This window comes from Capra hircus, chromosome 4 (genome assembly GCF_001704415.2).
Source record: "Capra hircus breed San Clemente chromosome 4, ASM170441v1, whole genome shotgun sequence".
NCBI classification, from domain to species: domain Eukaryota; kingdom Metazoa; phylum Chordata; class Mammalia; order Artiodactyla; family Bovidae; genus Capra; species Capra hircus.
The window spans coordinates 21,536,968-21,554,042 of NC_030811.1; the positions used below are offsets into that span (position 1 = coordinate 21,536,968).

Sequence of the window (17,075 nt, forward strand, 5' to 3'; positions counted from 1 at the left end):
TCAGCAAACTGGCGCTCTCCTTAACTCCACACTTCTACCATGAGTATATGAAAATAATAATAATAAAAACAAAATTCTAAATTTAATTTACTTAAAACTTATTGTTTGTATGTCTTAGGTAAGAAAGATCATTCACTGCCAGCATAATTTAATTATGAGAAACCAGGTTCTGAGCTTCTCAGACGAGGAACGTAAGCCATGAGAAATCAACAAAATACACCAGTGGATAATATCTTGTGGTCAAATATCAAATGTTTCTCCTCCCGCTGGCATTCGACAATGTTAGCTTGTGACCATTTATAATAGTTGCAGGGCCAAGAGTGTCAACAGTTGCAGGAATTTCAATTGTAGGACATGAAATGAAGTTATAAAACAAGAGCCACAGCAGGTTCTTCAAGGCACATACTATGGAGAAAAACACTAGATTGCCTACTCTTGAAAGCATGTCTCTGTTACACAGAAATTGAAAATTTCTTTTTTATATATCAATTTTGATGGCTCACACACGCCTCTCTACTAGAATGTTGTTGTTCAGTTGCTCAGTCATGTCTGAGTCTTTGTGACTGCAACATGCCAGGCGTTCCCGTCCTTCTCTACCAGAATAAGTAGATAAATGGCTTTGTGGGAACTCTGGAGTCTGGTTGATGGAAACACTAGAGAAGCTAAGTTGGGAACCTTGGCAGAGAGATGTTTGAAGAAAGAGGATGGGTTGCAGTTTCTTTTGAAAAACAAAGTAGAAATTAGAAGTCTCGATAACTACAACTTTTCTCACGTTCCCACACAGTTCAAGGAAAGCTTAGCTCAGGTGGCAACTGAAAGAGAGGACACTTTTTTGATTATCGATGAGCCAGGAAGAAATGGACCCAGACAGAGGGGGACCTAGTGGCTGTGCAGAAGTGGTCTAAAGTGAGCAGGGTTTGCATCCTGCTCTTTCTCCTTCAGCAGGGGTATGCAAATGGAGTTTTGCCTGTGTTCTCCACTCACCCACAAACTAAGAACATTTTACATTGTTAAATGCCTTCGAAAAGGTCAAAAGAATATTTTGTAACACAGGAAGACTTTATGAAATTCAAATTTCAGATCCATAAATGAAGCTAACTTACTCCACACAGGCTCTCTCTCCTCCTTCTGCTCCACTCAGAGACCTCACTAAGCTGGTAGTCTGCACTTGGCTACCCTTGTAATTCTTGAGTTTTCCTGAGGTGGTCAACGATATGAGTGCCCTATGGACAGTGACCTTGCTTTGTGCTTCCCTCCTTCATAGTTCATAGCACATACTAGGTTTGTTATAAATATAAAATAAGAAAATTCCTCCTGAAGCAGCCCTTGAGATGAGATTGAAGTATAAGGAGTTTATTTCGGAGGGGTTAGAACCATGGTAGACTGGGACCCAGACCATCCTAAAGACTAAAGGAAATGTTCTAGGAATAAAACATATGGGTTTCCATGTGAAATAGGTAATAAGTAAACAGGTAATAAGTGTAAATAACTGACTTTTGATCAAAATGTGCACACACTGATAGACACACGCACAACACACATGAACCAGCTGCAGCCTGGCTATGATTCTATACTGGCTATACCTGTTGTTAGTGCTTTGTAACTTGTTGTCAGGGCTTTGGAACCTGGCTAAGATGACAGAAAATAAAAACTGCTCAAAGTTCCAATCTCTAAAGATTCATTCGTCCATGTAATTTATTCAATAAACACTTACTCACTACATCAGTGAGTATCTTCACTGTGCCAGGGACTCAAAACATGCTAACTGTATAAGCAAAGATACATATTTGAGTCTACGCTCTGGTCCCTCCATCTCAACCAGCCCATTGTCGCCCTGACTCAGCTCCTTCCAGCTCATTCTCTCAGCAGCACTTCTGTCTTCCTTTATTAGGAGTTATGACCACAGAACGGAGTAGTCAGACCAAACTTATCCTGGCAAGGGAGCCTATCCAAGTCACATTTCATCTCCTTTGATGACAACAGCTTTGAAATTTGACCTGTGCCATCCCCAGCTGTCCTGCTCTTAATGACAAAGAAAAATAATGAAATTAGCATGAAAAAGCAGCTTAAACCTTTAAAATATATTTGCCTGTTTAATAGTTTCAATGTTTCTGCTTTTAACTGCTCAAAGTAATAAGGCACACTGACAGTGCGGGTCAATGAAATCCAGAGGTAATCACCATAGGTCATTTTAATCAAAGATCTAATAAACAAAAGACACAAAGTACTCCACTTGATGTCTCTCCTATCTATATCTTGAAAATGAAAAAAAGCTATGAAATTGCTGACAGAGGGAGCAAAAAGATAAATGGAATAAAAGCTTTGAATAATTAATAACTAAATAAGGAGCTGAAATCATGTTTCTATCATATTTTAATAAACACAAGAAGGTTTTCTAGGGAAAAATACCTTGAGAGATGAACCTTTAGGAGTGAAACATTTGAAGGGCTTCTTGTCCTCTGATAAACCATCTTCCGGCATCTTCTGGCGTTTCTCAGCAGCTTCTGCCCTTCGCCTTTCAATCTCTTCCTTTAGCCTCCTCTTCTCTTCCTAAGAAAGAACAAATAACAAGGACGTTAATATCAGCTTCAAGCCAAAAGGAAAGAGTGCTGTAGGGGAATGGTCATAGTCCTAGAAGAGAAAGACCCAGGTTCTAGAAAAGATGCTAGCCCTTCCTCAAGGGTGGCACCAGAGGTTAAGCCTGAGTGCTTGAGTCCAGCTGCTGATGTGCACTCTGGCACTGCCCCTTCCAAACTGTGTGACCTTGGCCATGTTACTTATCTACCCCATGCCTCAGTTTCCTAATTTGTAAAATGGATAATAACAGTATCCACTGACTAGGGATTTAACACAGACTAAATGAGAAAGCTCAGGTAGAATGCTTAGACTCATGTTCAGCGGGACGATCATCACAGTCATCACCGCGTCGTCATCAAACACTGGCCCTTCATTTTGTGTATGTAAAATAAGTTATCACTTCTACCTACTTCCTAGGAGAGATGTGAAGACAAATGAGATGATTCATATGCTAAGGTACACAAATGTACAGCGCTATGTTTACTAAATTGTACAAGAGATGGTTTCCTGCTTGCCCCTTTCTTAGTTGAGCAGATTATTTCCAGATAGTTTGACAAATCTGAAACGGTGTAGATACTGCTCCCTAGTGGTGAAATCACAGATGTTTACAATCCCTCTCATCAGCCCCTTGGTGCCTTCATTCCTGGCCAGAACACTGTCTTCTCATCAGGCTGCACATCCTCTAGGAAGTTTTCTGACAGATTTATGTAGTCTTTGTAGTTTTCAAACTGGATGTTCTCAAGCAGGAACTGGATGTTCATGTGTCAGAGGATGCTGCAGAAAGATCCTGTGTATTGTGGACTGAATATTTGTGTCCCCCACCCAATCCCTGTGTTGAAATCCTAGCCCCCAGAGTGATGGCATTAGGAGGTGGGGGTTTGGGGCCCATGAGAATGGAACCTAAAAGAGGCTCTAGGGGGCTCTCCCACCCCTTCTGCCCCATGAGGACACAGCGAGAACACTGTGTCTGTGAACTGAGGTCGCACCAGACACAGTTTGCTGGCATTTCGATCTTGGACTTCCTAGCCTCAGAACTATGAGACAAACATCTCCTGTATGTCTTATCAGCCACCTAGTCTATGGCAATTTGTTATAGCGGCTGCCACTAAGACACTGTGCTTGGTAGGAGGTTAGAGCAGATCATCTCTGAGGTCCAATCCAGGTCTCAGAGGGCATGTTGCTCCTCTGCTTTCATTGATACTTTGCTCCTCTAGAGAACAGCAATAAGAATAATAACAGGAATGAAAACTATGACTTCCTGAGAGTCTATTATGTACCAGGCATCCTGAATACCATGATTTAATAACCACAATCCTGAAAGTAGATATTTCACAGATAAGGAAAAGAGGTCTCACGGTCTAGTGACTCTCCCAAGGTCCCAGCTTGCCAGTGGCAGAGGGTTTGATTCTAAAACGATCACTCCAATTACTTTCTAACCAAAGGTCACAGGCTCAAGAAGAGCTGCAGTTGAAAGAGACCTTGGAGTAATGTATCCACACTTTCCACACAGTTTGCGGAATGTTTGTATAGGATCCATGTCAGAAAGTCATCCAAAGTCTTTTTGCATATTCTAAATGATGGGAGATCAGTCTCTGGAGATTTGTGTGGAAAGCTCTAGGCGGAGTTGGAGAAGCTGGCTCCCAGTAGCAAATCTATCACTTATTAGTCAAGTGACTTCACACAAGTCAGTCAAACTACGATTCCCATTTCTTTGTCCAAAGAATGAGGATAATAATGTACCTCAGGATACAAGGAAAAAATGCTCTTTGTGAACTACTGCAATGCTTACAGTAGTTGGTTAAGCACTTTTTCAGTTTTCAACATTTGCCTTCTTGTAACTTTATCGTCATTTTCAGTTCTGCTTAAGAAGATGGAACAAATTCATCTGCTCATAATCACTGGGCTCCTGCTACATGCCTGGCGCTGTGCTGGGTCCTGGGTGCACAGCAATGAACAAAGCAGGTACTGTCCCTGCCTGTGAAAATCTAGTCACTTACTCCTCCACTTAACACACCCCCAAAACGATTTTTGGGAAAATCTCTACGAAACCTCTTCAAATATCAAAAAACAACTACCATGTGACTCTTGGTTCTTGTGACTGATATGCAGACTTTTTCATCCTTCTCTGTTCTCACAGTCTTTACTGAGGGACATTTCCAGAGACATGCATTAAGACAAAGACAAGTGGGACCTGGGGAAAATTACAAAATTACAAGTGGGACCTGGGTGCCTTAGTTTCCTGACCTGTAAAATGGGGATAAGAAGACTACCTATATCAGAGAGCTCTTAGGATAACTGAATAAATTAATGTGTATAAAAGTTTTAGAACCACGTTTAGCACACAGCAAGCTGCTGCTGTTGTTCAGTTGCTAAGTCGACTCGGCCTCTTTCTGACCCTAAAGACTGCAGCACACCAGGCTTCCCAGTCCTTCACTATCTCCCGGAGTTTGCTCAGATTCATGCATTTGTGAGAATTCACATTCAAAAGGGAAGCAGCAGTTCACCAGGGAAGAAACTATTTTCCAGGGTCGGGATGTTCACGGGGAGACGCGTACTCGTGAGCTTGGGTGAGTGAAGGCGCTAGACCACTGCACTGCGTCCCGCCTTACCTCCTCTCTCACTTTTCGCTCTGCTTCCTCCTGCTTCTTCCTCTGCTCCTCCTCCTCCAGGACTTTCCTTCGCTCCTCCCTCTTCTTCTTCAGCTCCTCCAGCTCCAAGGCCGCCTCCTGCTGCTTCTGCTTGAGCTTCTCGAACTCCTCGCTCTCCGTCTCCCCACGGCGGCGGCGCAGCTCCTCCAGCCGCTTGCCGGCTTCCACCTGGGAAGTGCCTTCAGCCTCCTTGGCCTCGCTGACCCTCCCTCCAGCGCGGCTGCAAAGGAGTGGGACACTCGTCTGCCTTGCAGCCTACCCTCACCGCCCCTGGGAGCAGGGGAGGTCAGTCTGCAGGCCTTGCATCCCACACGGATATCTCCACTACCCTCACTGGATAGCGGAACCTCACGGCTAAGTTGGGGTCCATCTGGAATTCCCAGGTCTGAATCCAAGTCCCCTCTCTGTCACTTACCCTGGGTTTCCTAGGTTGTACAATGGGAGCAAACAGGCACGGTTGGTGGGGCTGTAAATTGGTACAACCACTAGGGAAAACACTATGGAGGTTCCTCAAAAAGTTAAAAGTAGAACTGCCATATGAGGCAGGAATTCCACTTCTGGGTATTTATCCAAAGAAAATGAAAACACTAACTCAAAAAGATACAAGTAATGCCCATGGTCATGCAGCATCATTTACAATAGCCAAGATATGGAAACAGCCTAAGTGCCCATTGGTGGATGAACGTATTACAAAAATGTGAAAGTATGTACAATGGAATATTATTGAGCCACAAAAATGGAAGAAATCTTATATAAATACTCATTAACAGGTAGTGAGGGCATTCTTAACTATATCTGAACATAGGTGGCCCATTTCTGACACTTTTGTAACAGATGAATTACCACGGTCTGGTATCATTTATTCCACGCAGAGAATAGCTCTGGTGTTTCTAGCTATGAGGCAAGAGGAGGAACAGAAAAGAAGTTCAAGATTACATAGTTACCGATACCGATTTTTTGCGTGCATCTCATGCTTTTAAAATAGTGATATAGTTCTGAATAAACTATGTCCTTTAGTACTATGCTTTTCAAGCTGCATTTGGAAAATCTATTTAGTGGAGTGGACTGTAATTAGCATTTAAAAGAATCAACGAGAAAACATCAGAGGGTATTGCATGGAACAAGGGAAACGACCTTTTCTTGACATTCTTATTTCAGTTATAAATACATATGTAGGTATGTACTGGGATATGATATAAAATTTATATCTTACTAGGAGTTGAGGTTAAAAAGTTAAAAAATATCATTCTAGGTTCTTGATAGCTAAAGATCAACTCTTATTTTTAACTCAGTCAATGTTAGGGGACCCTTTAAGACTTGATATTGCTCTTTCAAAGTTTTACATGTTCATAGGCCTGTGACTCCAGAGAGCAACCCTCTCCTTTCAGTTAAAGTCTCCCCATCTTCAGAAGTTGGTTCTTCCTGTTCATGGTGTTTTGTTTGGTAGGACTGCTAACACGTGTCTACAGAAACTTTTCTGGACTCCACTAGGTGTCGCTCAATCTTCATTTTGGACATTCAGATGCCCATCATTTAGGGACTCGTTAAATCAGTCATGACCCATCCACCCAGCAGAACACTATAACATTAACTGTAGGCTTATACTCACTGGTGTAGAAAGCTAGCAAAAAGATACACCGTTATGCACAGTGAAAGAATCACTTTAAGACAGAGATTTATAATTATACACATCTGTATACATCTTTATCTGTTTTGAATGTATACACATAAAGAGTATCTGGGGAAAATGTTACTGGTGGTTTCCTTAAGTGATGGGTGCCTAACTTGCTCCTGAATTGAGATTTTCATGTCATATTTTAGAGAAAACATCTAGCTATAAGAAAATGGGTCTATGAAAGGGAAAAGTAATTAAATCAACAAAAGGAGCTATGTTCAAAACAGGAACAAGAATTTTGGCTGCATCACATCTGCTCAGATGTGCTGGCATGGCCTGAGTGTTAGGGTACCACTAATAGGGAAATTTCTTCCAGAAGGTTCTTTCCTCTTTCTGTGGCTTCGCTAGGTGAAAGTCGAGATTAATATAGACCTTTCACTATGAACACAGCTAGTTTTCAGTTAGACTAATAGGTACTAAGCTAATCCAAATAGAGGCTCTCGCTCCTCCCCAGCTCCTCTCACTCTATAACTATCTGGAGCAAAGTGAGGTGTCTCTGCTTCTATAGGGATCAATTTCTAATTGAAACTACAACTAACATATGTTGGCAGCTAAATTAAAAACTAATAATATGGTAGCAGTTTGTTTCATTTTTTTCCTGTCAAAACATAGCAAAATTAAAGCAAGAGTTTCAATTTTGGGTTCTCAGTCCTCAGTGTGTTGCCGTCTCTTGTGACTTATCTTTTCGAGTTGCCCAGTTTTCTGGATTTCCAAACAATGGGCATGTTAATTGTCAATTTGAGTTTTGACTAAAACTGGTTGAGAAGCTTGCTAATTGTTAACCAAACTTCTTTCTACTGACAGATTTTTAAAGTTATTTCTTTTAATAAAATTGTACTTGGACCTACAGCACATGTTTTAAACTATCAAGTAATTGTTGTTCAGTCACTAAGGTGTGTCTGACAATTGTAACCCCATGGACTGCAGCACGCCAGGTTCCCCATCCTTCACCATCTCCAGGAGTTAGCTCAGACACATGTCCATTGAATTGATGATGCCATCCAACCATCTCATCCTCTGTTACCCCCTTCTTCTCTTGCCCTTAATCTTTCCCAGGATCAGGGTCTTATCTAAGTAATTAAATAATAATACTTTTAGGTAATATTCTTTGAACACTTTTCATGAACTTGACACTGTTCTAGGGCTCTAACACCTTAAAGGACTGGCACTTCAGCAAGCTCTGCACTCAGCTTACCAGCCTGAATCAGCTTGATTTCTAGATTTTCTATGAATTCCTAATAAACTTAATTTTTACATCTATTTTCTTGCCAATCCCAAGTAACATCTATAAGTTCTACCTTTCTCATTCCCTCACACTTAATTTAGGCTTTGAATACACATCTTTCCTTCCATGTGCTTTCAGCTCTTGTAAAACTGTGACTAGCTGCTGCTGCTAAGTCACTTCAGTCACTGTGTGTGACCCCATAGATGGCAGCCCTCCAGGCTCCCCCGTCCCTGGGATTCTCCGGGCAAGAACACTGGAGTGGGTTGCCATTTCCTTCTCCAATGCATGAAAGTGAGTAGATTTCTGCTCAAATTTTTGTGTAGAAAAGTTGTGTGCATAACAATATATTTACCTAACACTTTAGCATCTTAAAGCGGCTAGAAATGTCCATCCCTCATAGATCTGCTTGCTTCTGAGTGTTATCCATGCTTCGGTGTAAGGAGCAGTCTGACTTCTATACAACATCTGCTTGGAACTTTCTTATTTGAGGTGTTCCAAAAAACAGGGGCTACAGGCAAGGAATCCACATAATAGGGACCCCAGATTTTTTCCAGAATGTTTGGCACAGCAGCCAGTGACATAACAGAGACTGCAATTTGGCACCAGCAGTTGGAGCGAGTGTGTGTAGGAATGGGGCACGGAGAGTCAGGTAGCCAGGTGTCCATGGCAGGCTTCTGTAACTTGAGTTCTTCTACAAAGCTGGGGGGAGGGGGAATCTCCATATTCAACCTAGAAATGAGGATTTGCCTGCGTATACTTGATCCCTGGGTCAGAAAGATCCCCTGAAGGAGGGCATGGCAACCCACTCCAGTATTCTTGCCTGGAGGATTCCATGGACAGGGGATCCTGGTAGGCTACAGTCCATGGAGTTGTGAAGAGTTGGACAGGCCTGAAGCGACTTAGCGTGTACGCACTTGTCTATTTGTCCTACACTTAATCACCCAGATCTATTCAGTGTGATAGGAGAGGGGATGAAAAAGGGGAATCTGAAGCTCTGCAAGAGGGTTAGTTGCTCTCCCTCTTCTTCCCTCTTAGAGATTCTCCAAGGCAAAATAACATCAAAGGCTCTCTAAGTCCTGCAGTAAAGAGACATAACTTATTTAGCGGTAAAGAGAGGTAACTTATTTAGTTTAATCTGATGTTTCCAAAGTATCTGGCCACAGGGCAATCTTCCTTTTCTGCAGCAATTTTTTTAAACAATGTTTAGAAAATACACTCTTGAAAATGGTATTGAGAGTTTCCTTTTATGAAGTCTGCTGGACCCTACAGAGAATGAATCCATGACATGAACTCTAGTGATACTGTTTTCTAATAAGCTGATATTACGTGAACATATTAGGTCAGTGAACAAAAACATAGATACCAAGCAGGATTGATCTGCCTTGTCAAATAATGGGAAAAGCAGATCAAACCTTGTCTGAGCAGGGCCTGCTGTTCTCCTGTTAGGGATTGATAGCCTGATCTGCTGACGGAGTATCTCTGAGACAATGGCCAGTGACCTCACAACAAAAGTATGTTGCCTGTTAGCACGTTTCTGTCTGGAGTCACAGGGTAGGGAGACTGACTTTTTTTTTTCACACATGAGCTGAGTCACTGTTAACTAGCCACTATGTCTTACCTGAAAGTATTCTCGGTGTGTTTAAGTTTGTGGGTCATGAATTCTCCATTCTGAGACTTCACTTCTGTAAATCCCTTCTTTGCATCCAAGAAGCTCTTAACGTCTTTGCTTTCTTTATCCTTTTTAGTCTTCTCATCTTTGAGCTAACCAATGGTACATATCAGGAAGAAACAACGATAAAAATCTTATTAGGTTTCAGTTGGTATCACCAAATAAAACCCAACATTGTTAGGAAGCCAGAAAACTGAGAAGTAAAACAAACCACTGGAGAATGATGTGGTAGACCTGGAATCAGAGGAAATTCTTGGAGCATGAGCTATGGTCCTCCAGCTTCTGAGCAAAGACCCTGACCACAATTTTAGGAGGTCAGGATCATCCTTATTTCACTGAGGTTTTATTTTCAAAAGTGACGGAGGTGTTACCATTTGGAAACCATTATGTTATGGAAACTCCACATGAGAGGGGTTGTTTTCAGTTCCCACCGGGAAGAGCAATTATTAATGTGGCCTTGATGGGAGAATGGCCAAGTTACTTGGACAGGTTTCTTCTTGGATGAAGGGTGCTTCTTTGAGAAGGGTTTGAATGTGTTGAGGAGGAAATAAGAAACCTACTGAGTTAGCCAGATCTGTCAAGTCAGTCTTGGCAGATGTCAGAGGAAGACCACCCTAGTATTTTAATCAAATGAATAACTAGGGTCTTCATGATAGAAGACATAATAACCCTACCTTTAGAGGGATGACGCAGAGACCTGTGGGGCCATGTTTGTAGTCATCTAAAGCATTAAAGATAGAACGCAAAGGAAAAATTCCAGGGCTGACCTTGACTTCCATTGAAGGTGATAATTTAGTCTCTGAAAGTGGCTTTGGGATTGTTGTGGGAGACAGAGGAAGGTGGTACATGGAGGGTAAGTATTAGCTCTAATTTTTGTGTGCACGTGTAGGCTTTGTGTTACAAGTTCCTCACAGTGAGACAGATTATTTCCAAGTATACTGAATTTGCATAGCTTTTTGGGGGGAGGCAAAGGAGTTCAAATTACCTTCATCATCTCACCCATTCTTAAAAAATGAGTGTGAGAACAGGTGAGGTTCATTACTGCTCATTTGAAGACAAACAGTGACAAAGCACTAACATTCTAAAGAGACCAAAGGAGGAGGGTTTGGGTGTAAGAACTCAGGGCTCCAGGGGCTGCCAAGGATGGTCCCACCCCTTACCTGATCACTCACCTCTTTGCAGTTGTTATGCTTCTGATACCTAACTCCCACCAAAGTGCACGTTTTACTAAGAAAAGGATTTTTTTTTTCTCTTTACTGATGAGTCTTCAGTAGTCCTTTGCCTGATTGCTTTTGCTGAGTATTATTTGATTAAATTACTATCGATGGACTATTCATTACCACGGTGCCCTAGCTAGTTAAGACTTTTAATCTTTTTCCAAGTGGCATATATCTAGGACAGCCCTTGGACTTGCTGAAGAGGGAGGCTGTAATTTTGCTATTCTTTCTGAGAGCTTTGTCTGAAAGTCAGGAAATCTGAGTTTTAGTTTTAGCGTTGTCAACAATCTAACTGTTCCTTTAAGTCACCTAACATCTCTGGAATGCTGGCTCCGTGTGCATGAAAAGAGAGGGTTGGGCTAAATGATCCCTTCCTAATCCTTCAAACTGTGCCTTCCCTCTTGGCTCCAGATTTGTGCTGAGAGGCTCAGAGAAGACAAGGAACCTCCTGGTCTGTCCCGCAGCTTTAATTCAATGGTCCTGGCCTGGTGGTAAATCAGTATTTATTGGGCAGGCAGGAGCAAGCAAGGTCTCTTTTCATTCTGACCTACCATTGTTGGGAATAGCCCCAGAAACTATGGATGGGAGTTTATATCCTGGTTAAGAAGTATCTGGGGATACACATTTAAGGGTGAGGGAGGTCGCCTTGCAGTGAAACCATGAAAGAAATTGTGAGTCACACCTTATAGTTTGTGGAGCACTATACAAAGAGAAACTCATTTCTCCTATTTTGGAGTCAGAGATATTTCCAGTCTCCCAAAATGCATTATCTAATTTACTGACCAAAAATGTGTGTAAAATAGATTTGTAAAACCATACATGTCTAACAGAAGAAACATCCCTTTTTTTCAAGTTCTGTCTGTATTGGCAAAGTTGTGGTAGATGGTATGCTTATATTCTCTTTGGAAGACTTTAAAAAATTCCCAAAGAAATAATGATAATTTAATGCTGACTGCAAATTATTTTTTCTTTCTGGGAAATGAATAAATAAATTCTGTAACACTTTAAGGAGCACAGTGGGTTGGCATCTATAGCAGATTCAACCTAAGCTAATGGGATATTCTGAGCCCACTGGGAAAAGCATTAGAGCCTCTAGATCAAAATGTGACCAAGAAGAGGACCTATGCTGATGGATTAATACAGGGCCATGTATCCTGAGTAGGAAATGGCAATCTGCTCCAGCATTCTCACCTGGGAAATCCCATGGATAGAGGACCCTGGTGGGCTAGTCTGTGCGTGCTAAGTTGCTTCAGTCATGTCTGACCCTGTTGCAGTAGCCCGCCAAGCTTCTCTGTCCATGGGGTTATCCCGGGCAAGAATACTGGAGTGGGTTGCCATGCCCTACTCCAGGGGATCTTCCCGACCCAGGGATTGAACCCGTGTCTCTTGCATTTCCTGCACTGACAGGCACATTTCTTACCACTAGTGACACCCGGGAAGCCTGGGCTACAATCCACGGGGTCACAAAGAGTCGGACACAACTGGGTACAGCACAGCAAAAAAAAGAGTGATCAGTGGGGTAGCACATGGGTGTATGTGTGTAGGGGTGGGATTCCAGTGACATACTCTTGTGCCAGAGAGACACTCAAAAAGTTTCAACAAGTCTAAAAGGACTGAGGCACCAGTTTCTCTGTTGTACTGCTTTGTATCATTTGATTCCAGAAGAATGATAAGAACTAGTGCAAGTTATACTTTTTCAGACTAAGTTGAACATACTTTTGTTAGATTCAGAAGCCTCAATTCCTGTTCCAGGCCCAATGTCTATCACATGAAAGGCCCTGTCCATGGACAACATGGACTTCCTGGGGAGCTGAGGCTCTACCCAGACCCACAGAGTCAGAGTCTGTGTTTCATAAGATCCCAGGTGACCAGCAAGTACCCTGATGTTTAGTGAGAGGCTCTGGCCTACGTGATATGAATATTAGTTTCATTACTATATGAACAGCTCTGCTGGAAACTGTTTTCCTATTAGAGGCCAGAACAAAAAACGAGCTCTGGGGTAAAGAACTAAAAGGAGGCATTTTACAGCGGGGCATTTTATATTCAATATCCTATGATAAACCATAATGGAAAAGAATGTAGATAAAACAAGAATATATGTATATGCATAAAGGGCTTCCCAGGTGACTTAGTGGGTAAAGAATCCGCCTGCCCATGCATGAGACTCAAGAAATGTGGGTTCGATGCCTGGGTTGGGAAGATTACCCTGGAGTAGGAAATGGCCACCCATTCCAGTATTCTTGCCTGGCAAATCCCATGGACAGAGGAGCATGGTGTGCTACAGTCCATGGGGTCGCAGAGAGTCGGATACAACTGAGCATGAACCCACGCACACATGCAATATCTGTATAACCGAATCACTTGCTGTACAGCATAAACACAACACTGTACTTCAACAAAAATTTTAAAAAAATTAAAAGAAGGCATTTTATAGTTGGGGAAGAGAAAAAGTTAAATTACGTTTCAGGGTTACTGGTCATCTGTGATTCACTGCTGCAAACAGTTAAACTGCAGTGGGAGAAAGAAGGTTTTGTGTAAGGTATTGGAGTGGCTTCTGGAAATGTAGCTGATGTTTTTGTTTCCTTTTTTTGCTAACTCCATGAAGGAAAAGACTTTTGTTGAGAGTAGAGAACAAAAAGGGGGATGGGGGGTAGAAGGAGGGCGTTTAAAATGGCCACATCATGTAAACTATGATTTAAAGTTATCTAAGTGGAGTAGCTACACAAACAGGTGGAGAGGGGTTATTCAACTAGTAATTTATGTATGCAGTGTTAAAACAGGAATGGCAGTTTGTTCCCCCCTCTCCCCCCCAAAGCTTGGGTTAAGGAGCTAATCTGTTCTTGTGTCAAAAAGAGGCCAAGTTTTGGGACACTGGAATGTGCTGAGGGGCAGATTGAGAAAGGGGCAGGACTGAAATCATCAAACCACGGCCACTGTTGAACTGGGGACCTTATCTGAAAAGAAGCTAAAGGATGATGGGATGGCTGCTGGTGAGCTCCTTCTAGTTCACAGACACAAAACATGGACACAGAATGCCTTGGTCATTAAAAACAATCCACATCTGACTGAACTGAATGAAATGGAGAATTCATAGTCATTCCGCCTCTCCTGCTCCACAGAAACATAATCACCGAGCTATGATTTCACACCCTCTTCCTTCTGTATTTAAAGATATTCCCCCCAAGAAGTTTCTGTTTAGCGGAGGGAGCTCAGCTCTCTGATGACCTAGATGGGTGGTCGGGGGGAGACTCAAGAGGGAGGGGGTATATGTATACACATAGCTGATTTCATGCTGTTGCACAGCAGAGATTAGTACGGTGCTGTAAAGCAATTATACTCCAATTAAAAAATAAGTTAAAGATATTGCCCCACACAAAATGCTAGCTTTAGAGATGAAGCTAAATAATAATATATGTGGGATATATAAATATGTATGTGGGAAGCGAAATAAATAATATATGTGGGATATTTCTGAGTTTAGTCCCAAAGTAATGTTCATTTTTTGGAACTGAATTTGTAGTTGTTTTTCTGTTACAGAATGAGAACAGTTGTTTCCCAACATGTTCAACAAATTTCTCAGCAGCCTCATTAGAGCCAAATTTAGTTTTCTAGTTTTTAGCATTCATGCTTTCTCCTGCTTTTAACTGGGCAGTGTTCACATTCGGTTTTTACTCCCAAGCCACCACAAGTTCTACTAGAAAATGGGAGGAACACATACCAAAAACAAAATAAATATAACATGAACTAGAGTTCTTTTTACATGAATCTTAGGGAAAAAAGGTTTAAGAAAATAATCATTCTCCTATTAAATCTCATCTGTTTGCTAAATATAGATTTGTCTGTGTCTTATTCTGTGCTATAATGGGCAGAAAAATGTAGCAAGAGTCCATCTGAGTTGGGCTCAATAACTACAATTCAGTCCCACAAGCAGAGTAATTCAACTCTTATGTTTGATAATTTAGTTTTACCACGATCAAGTACTTTGAGCTTATTAAATACTATCATCATTTTTAGGATTGCTTGGAGCTAACATAAGCATGACGGTTAAAACAAGATCAGGCTTTCTTTCTTTCTCCTTTTTTTTTTTTTTTTTTTAAGCTGTGCTATGTGGCATGCAGGATCTTAGTTCCCCAACCAGGGATCAAACCTGTGCCCCCTGCATTGGGAGCGAAGAGTCTTAACCACTGGATGGCCATGGAAGCCCTGAGGTCAGGCTTTCTGATGTGGCATTTTGATTATGTCGGGACATAATGACATGCTCTCTGCAGCAGCCTCTGGTCCACTGACTTGTTTACTACTTACCTACAGTCAAACACCCTGGCACCAGCTCCTGTGTGTGCCTCAGAAATGCAATGCAGAACACTGTGCCAAGCTATTCTTTTGAAAACCAAATATCATCTTCAGTTCATCAGATTTTCTACTGAGAGGTGTGGGAGTGTTTTCCCTTGGAAAAGTTAAATCATTAATCAAAGCCAGTTGGAAATATTTCATGATTGAAATGAAAGTAGGATGGCTCAAAGGAAAAAAAAATAGCTTTTTTGGAGGAGAGTAGAAAGCAGGAAAGGTTGATCAGAGAAGTGTTTTTCAAGCTTTCAGACTGTGACCCATAGTAGAAAAGACAATTTATATCACAATGCAATACTTAGTGGCCACGATGCCCTCTGATATTTTCTATTCTACTTCATTAAAAAAATGCAGATTGACATTTTTAACTAGTTTTGCTTTAAATTGATTTCACCATTCAATGGATCATGAGCCATGGCTTGAAAAATACTGGGTTAGAGGTTACAATTTTGAGATCTGACCTGAAACATCATGGAACACTGCTCTCGATGGTTTATGACTAGGTTCCTTCTCAATGATATTTACCTCTTTTTTGAAGGCAGCCTTGTCTTCTTGGGACTTTTCTCTTTTAGCTGGCACTTTAGCCCCCCTTTCTTCTTCCTTTTTATTTTCAAGAATGGTAAGGTCACTTATTTAAAAGCAAGAGTGAGAGGGTGCTCAGGTCACTCTGCATGTGGCGTGAAGTGACTTCTCTGTGGCTGTACCAATACTCACATTTCCCCAGTGCCAGTGGTTCTAAACAGCAATGTGGGATAGTTTCCTCCCACCAAATCTTTCCTCATGTGCCTGCCATCGTGCTCACTGTGGTCCAGCGTGACGTGGTGCTTCTGGTGAGTGTCGAAAACCTCGTGAGTGTTTGGTGCATCTAGTTCCTGATCATCTCTTATGATAGCTGTGTTTATGAGCCCCTTGTAAGAAGCAGAAGTGAAAGACGACTTGAGTGCAATGCAGACTTAGCGATAGAGAGTTCTCTTTGGAAAGCTGAATACACAAGCATCTCTTTTCTTTTCTGGTTAGGTATAGTGCTTTTAATGTAGCCTTGCAGACAGAGGGGAAAAAAATGTTTCTTAGATTACAGACATTCCCCCCAGCCCCATTCCACTCTTCCTGAGCTACATAAATCTGTATCACCCAGATGGTAAAAGAAGCAAAACGTGTGCTCGTAATTACCAACCAGTTTTAAGCTGATGCTGCCCCAGATGAATGGCTTTCTGCAAGTCTACATTAGGCTCAGGTCTACATGATGGCAAGTCAGGATTTTGACATTTTTTTAATAAAAGGTCCCAAATGGCTCCTTTCCCTCCTTTATTACCAGTTAATTTCAAGGGGGTTATTTTTGTCTTCTTAAGATATTTCTGACCATGATTCGTCATGTCAGTTTCCCACCCCAACTTTTAGCATCTTTTATTAGATGCCAAACACATAGATGAGGTGAGGAGTTACGGTCCCCCTGCCTCATGTAGACCTGTGGAGAGAGGTCAGTTGTTAGAAGGAATGAGTTTAGATGCAGGTGCAGAATCATTTCAGTGCAGCACCACCACACTTGTCATCTTTGGGTTAATTCATTTTTTCTGGTATTCATAGCAATCAAACACAGAGCAATTCACTTCTCTCTGGTTCTATCAGTAAATTTGATCAGTGGAATATTTAGCTCTCAGTTGATTGCTCTATGCTTGTATATTGCTATGACCTAAAAAAATGAACAGCTTGCCAAACAATT

General features: G+C 41.7%; 1 protein-coding gene across 13 annotated transcripts in view; it reads right to left on the reverse strand.

Annotated features, from left to right (window-relative positions):
• CALD1 (caldesmon 1) overlaps positions 1-17,075 on the reverse strand; it is a 232,720-nt gene that overhangs the window by 18,494 nt on the left and 197,151 nt on the right. For 9 of the 13 annotated variants that reach the window (XR_001917943.1, XM_018046901.1, XM_018046904.1 and 6 more), the window contains 4 exons: positions 15,881-15,955; positions 9,744-9,886; positions 5,187-5,445; positions 2,410-2,550 (listed from right to left, as the gene is read on the reverse strand). Coding sequence is in view for 12 of the 13 variants with exons in the window: in XM_018046901.1 (XP_017902390.1) it covers positions 2,410-2,550; positions 5,187-5,445; positions 9,744-9,886; positions 15,881-15,955 (618 nt within the window). In the remaining variant the exon portion in view is untranslated. The remainder of the gene's footprint in view (positions 1-2,409; positions 2,551-5,186; positions 5,446-9,743; positions 9,887-15,880; positions 15,956-17,075) is intronic. The other 4 variants (XM_018046907.1, XM_018046908.1, XM_018046909.1 and 1 more) reach the window with 1 other exon arrangement.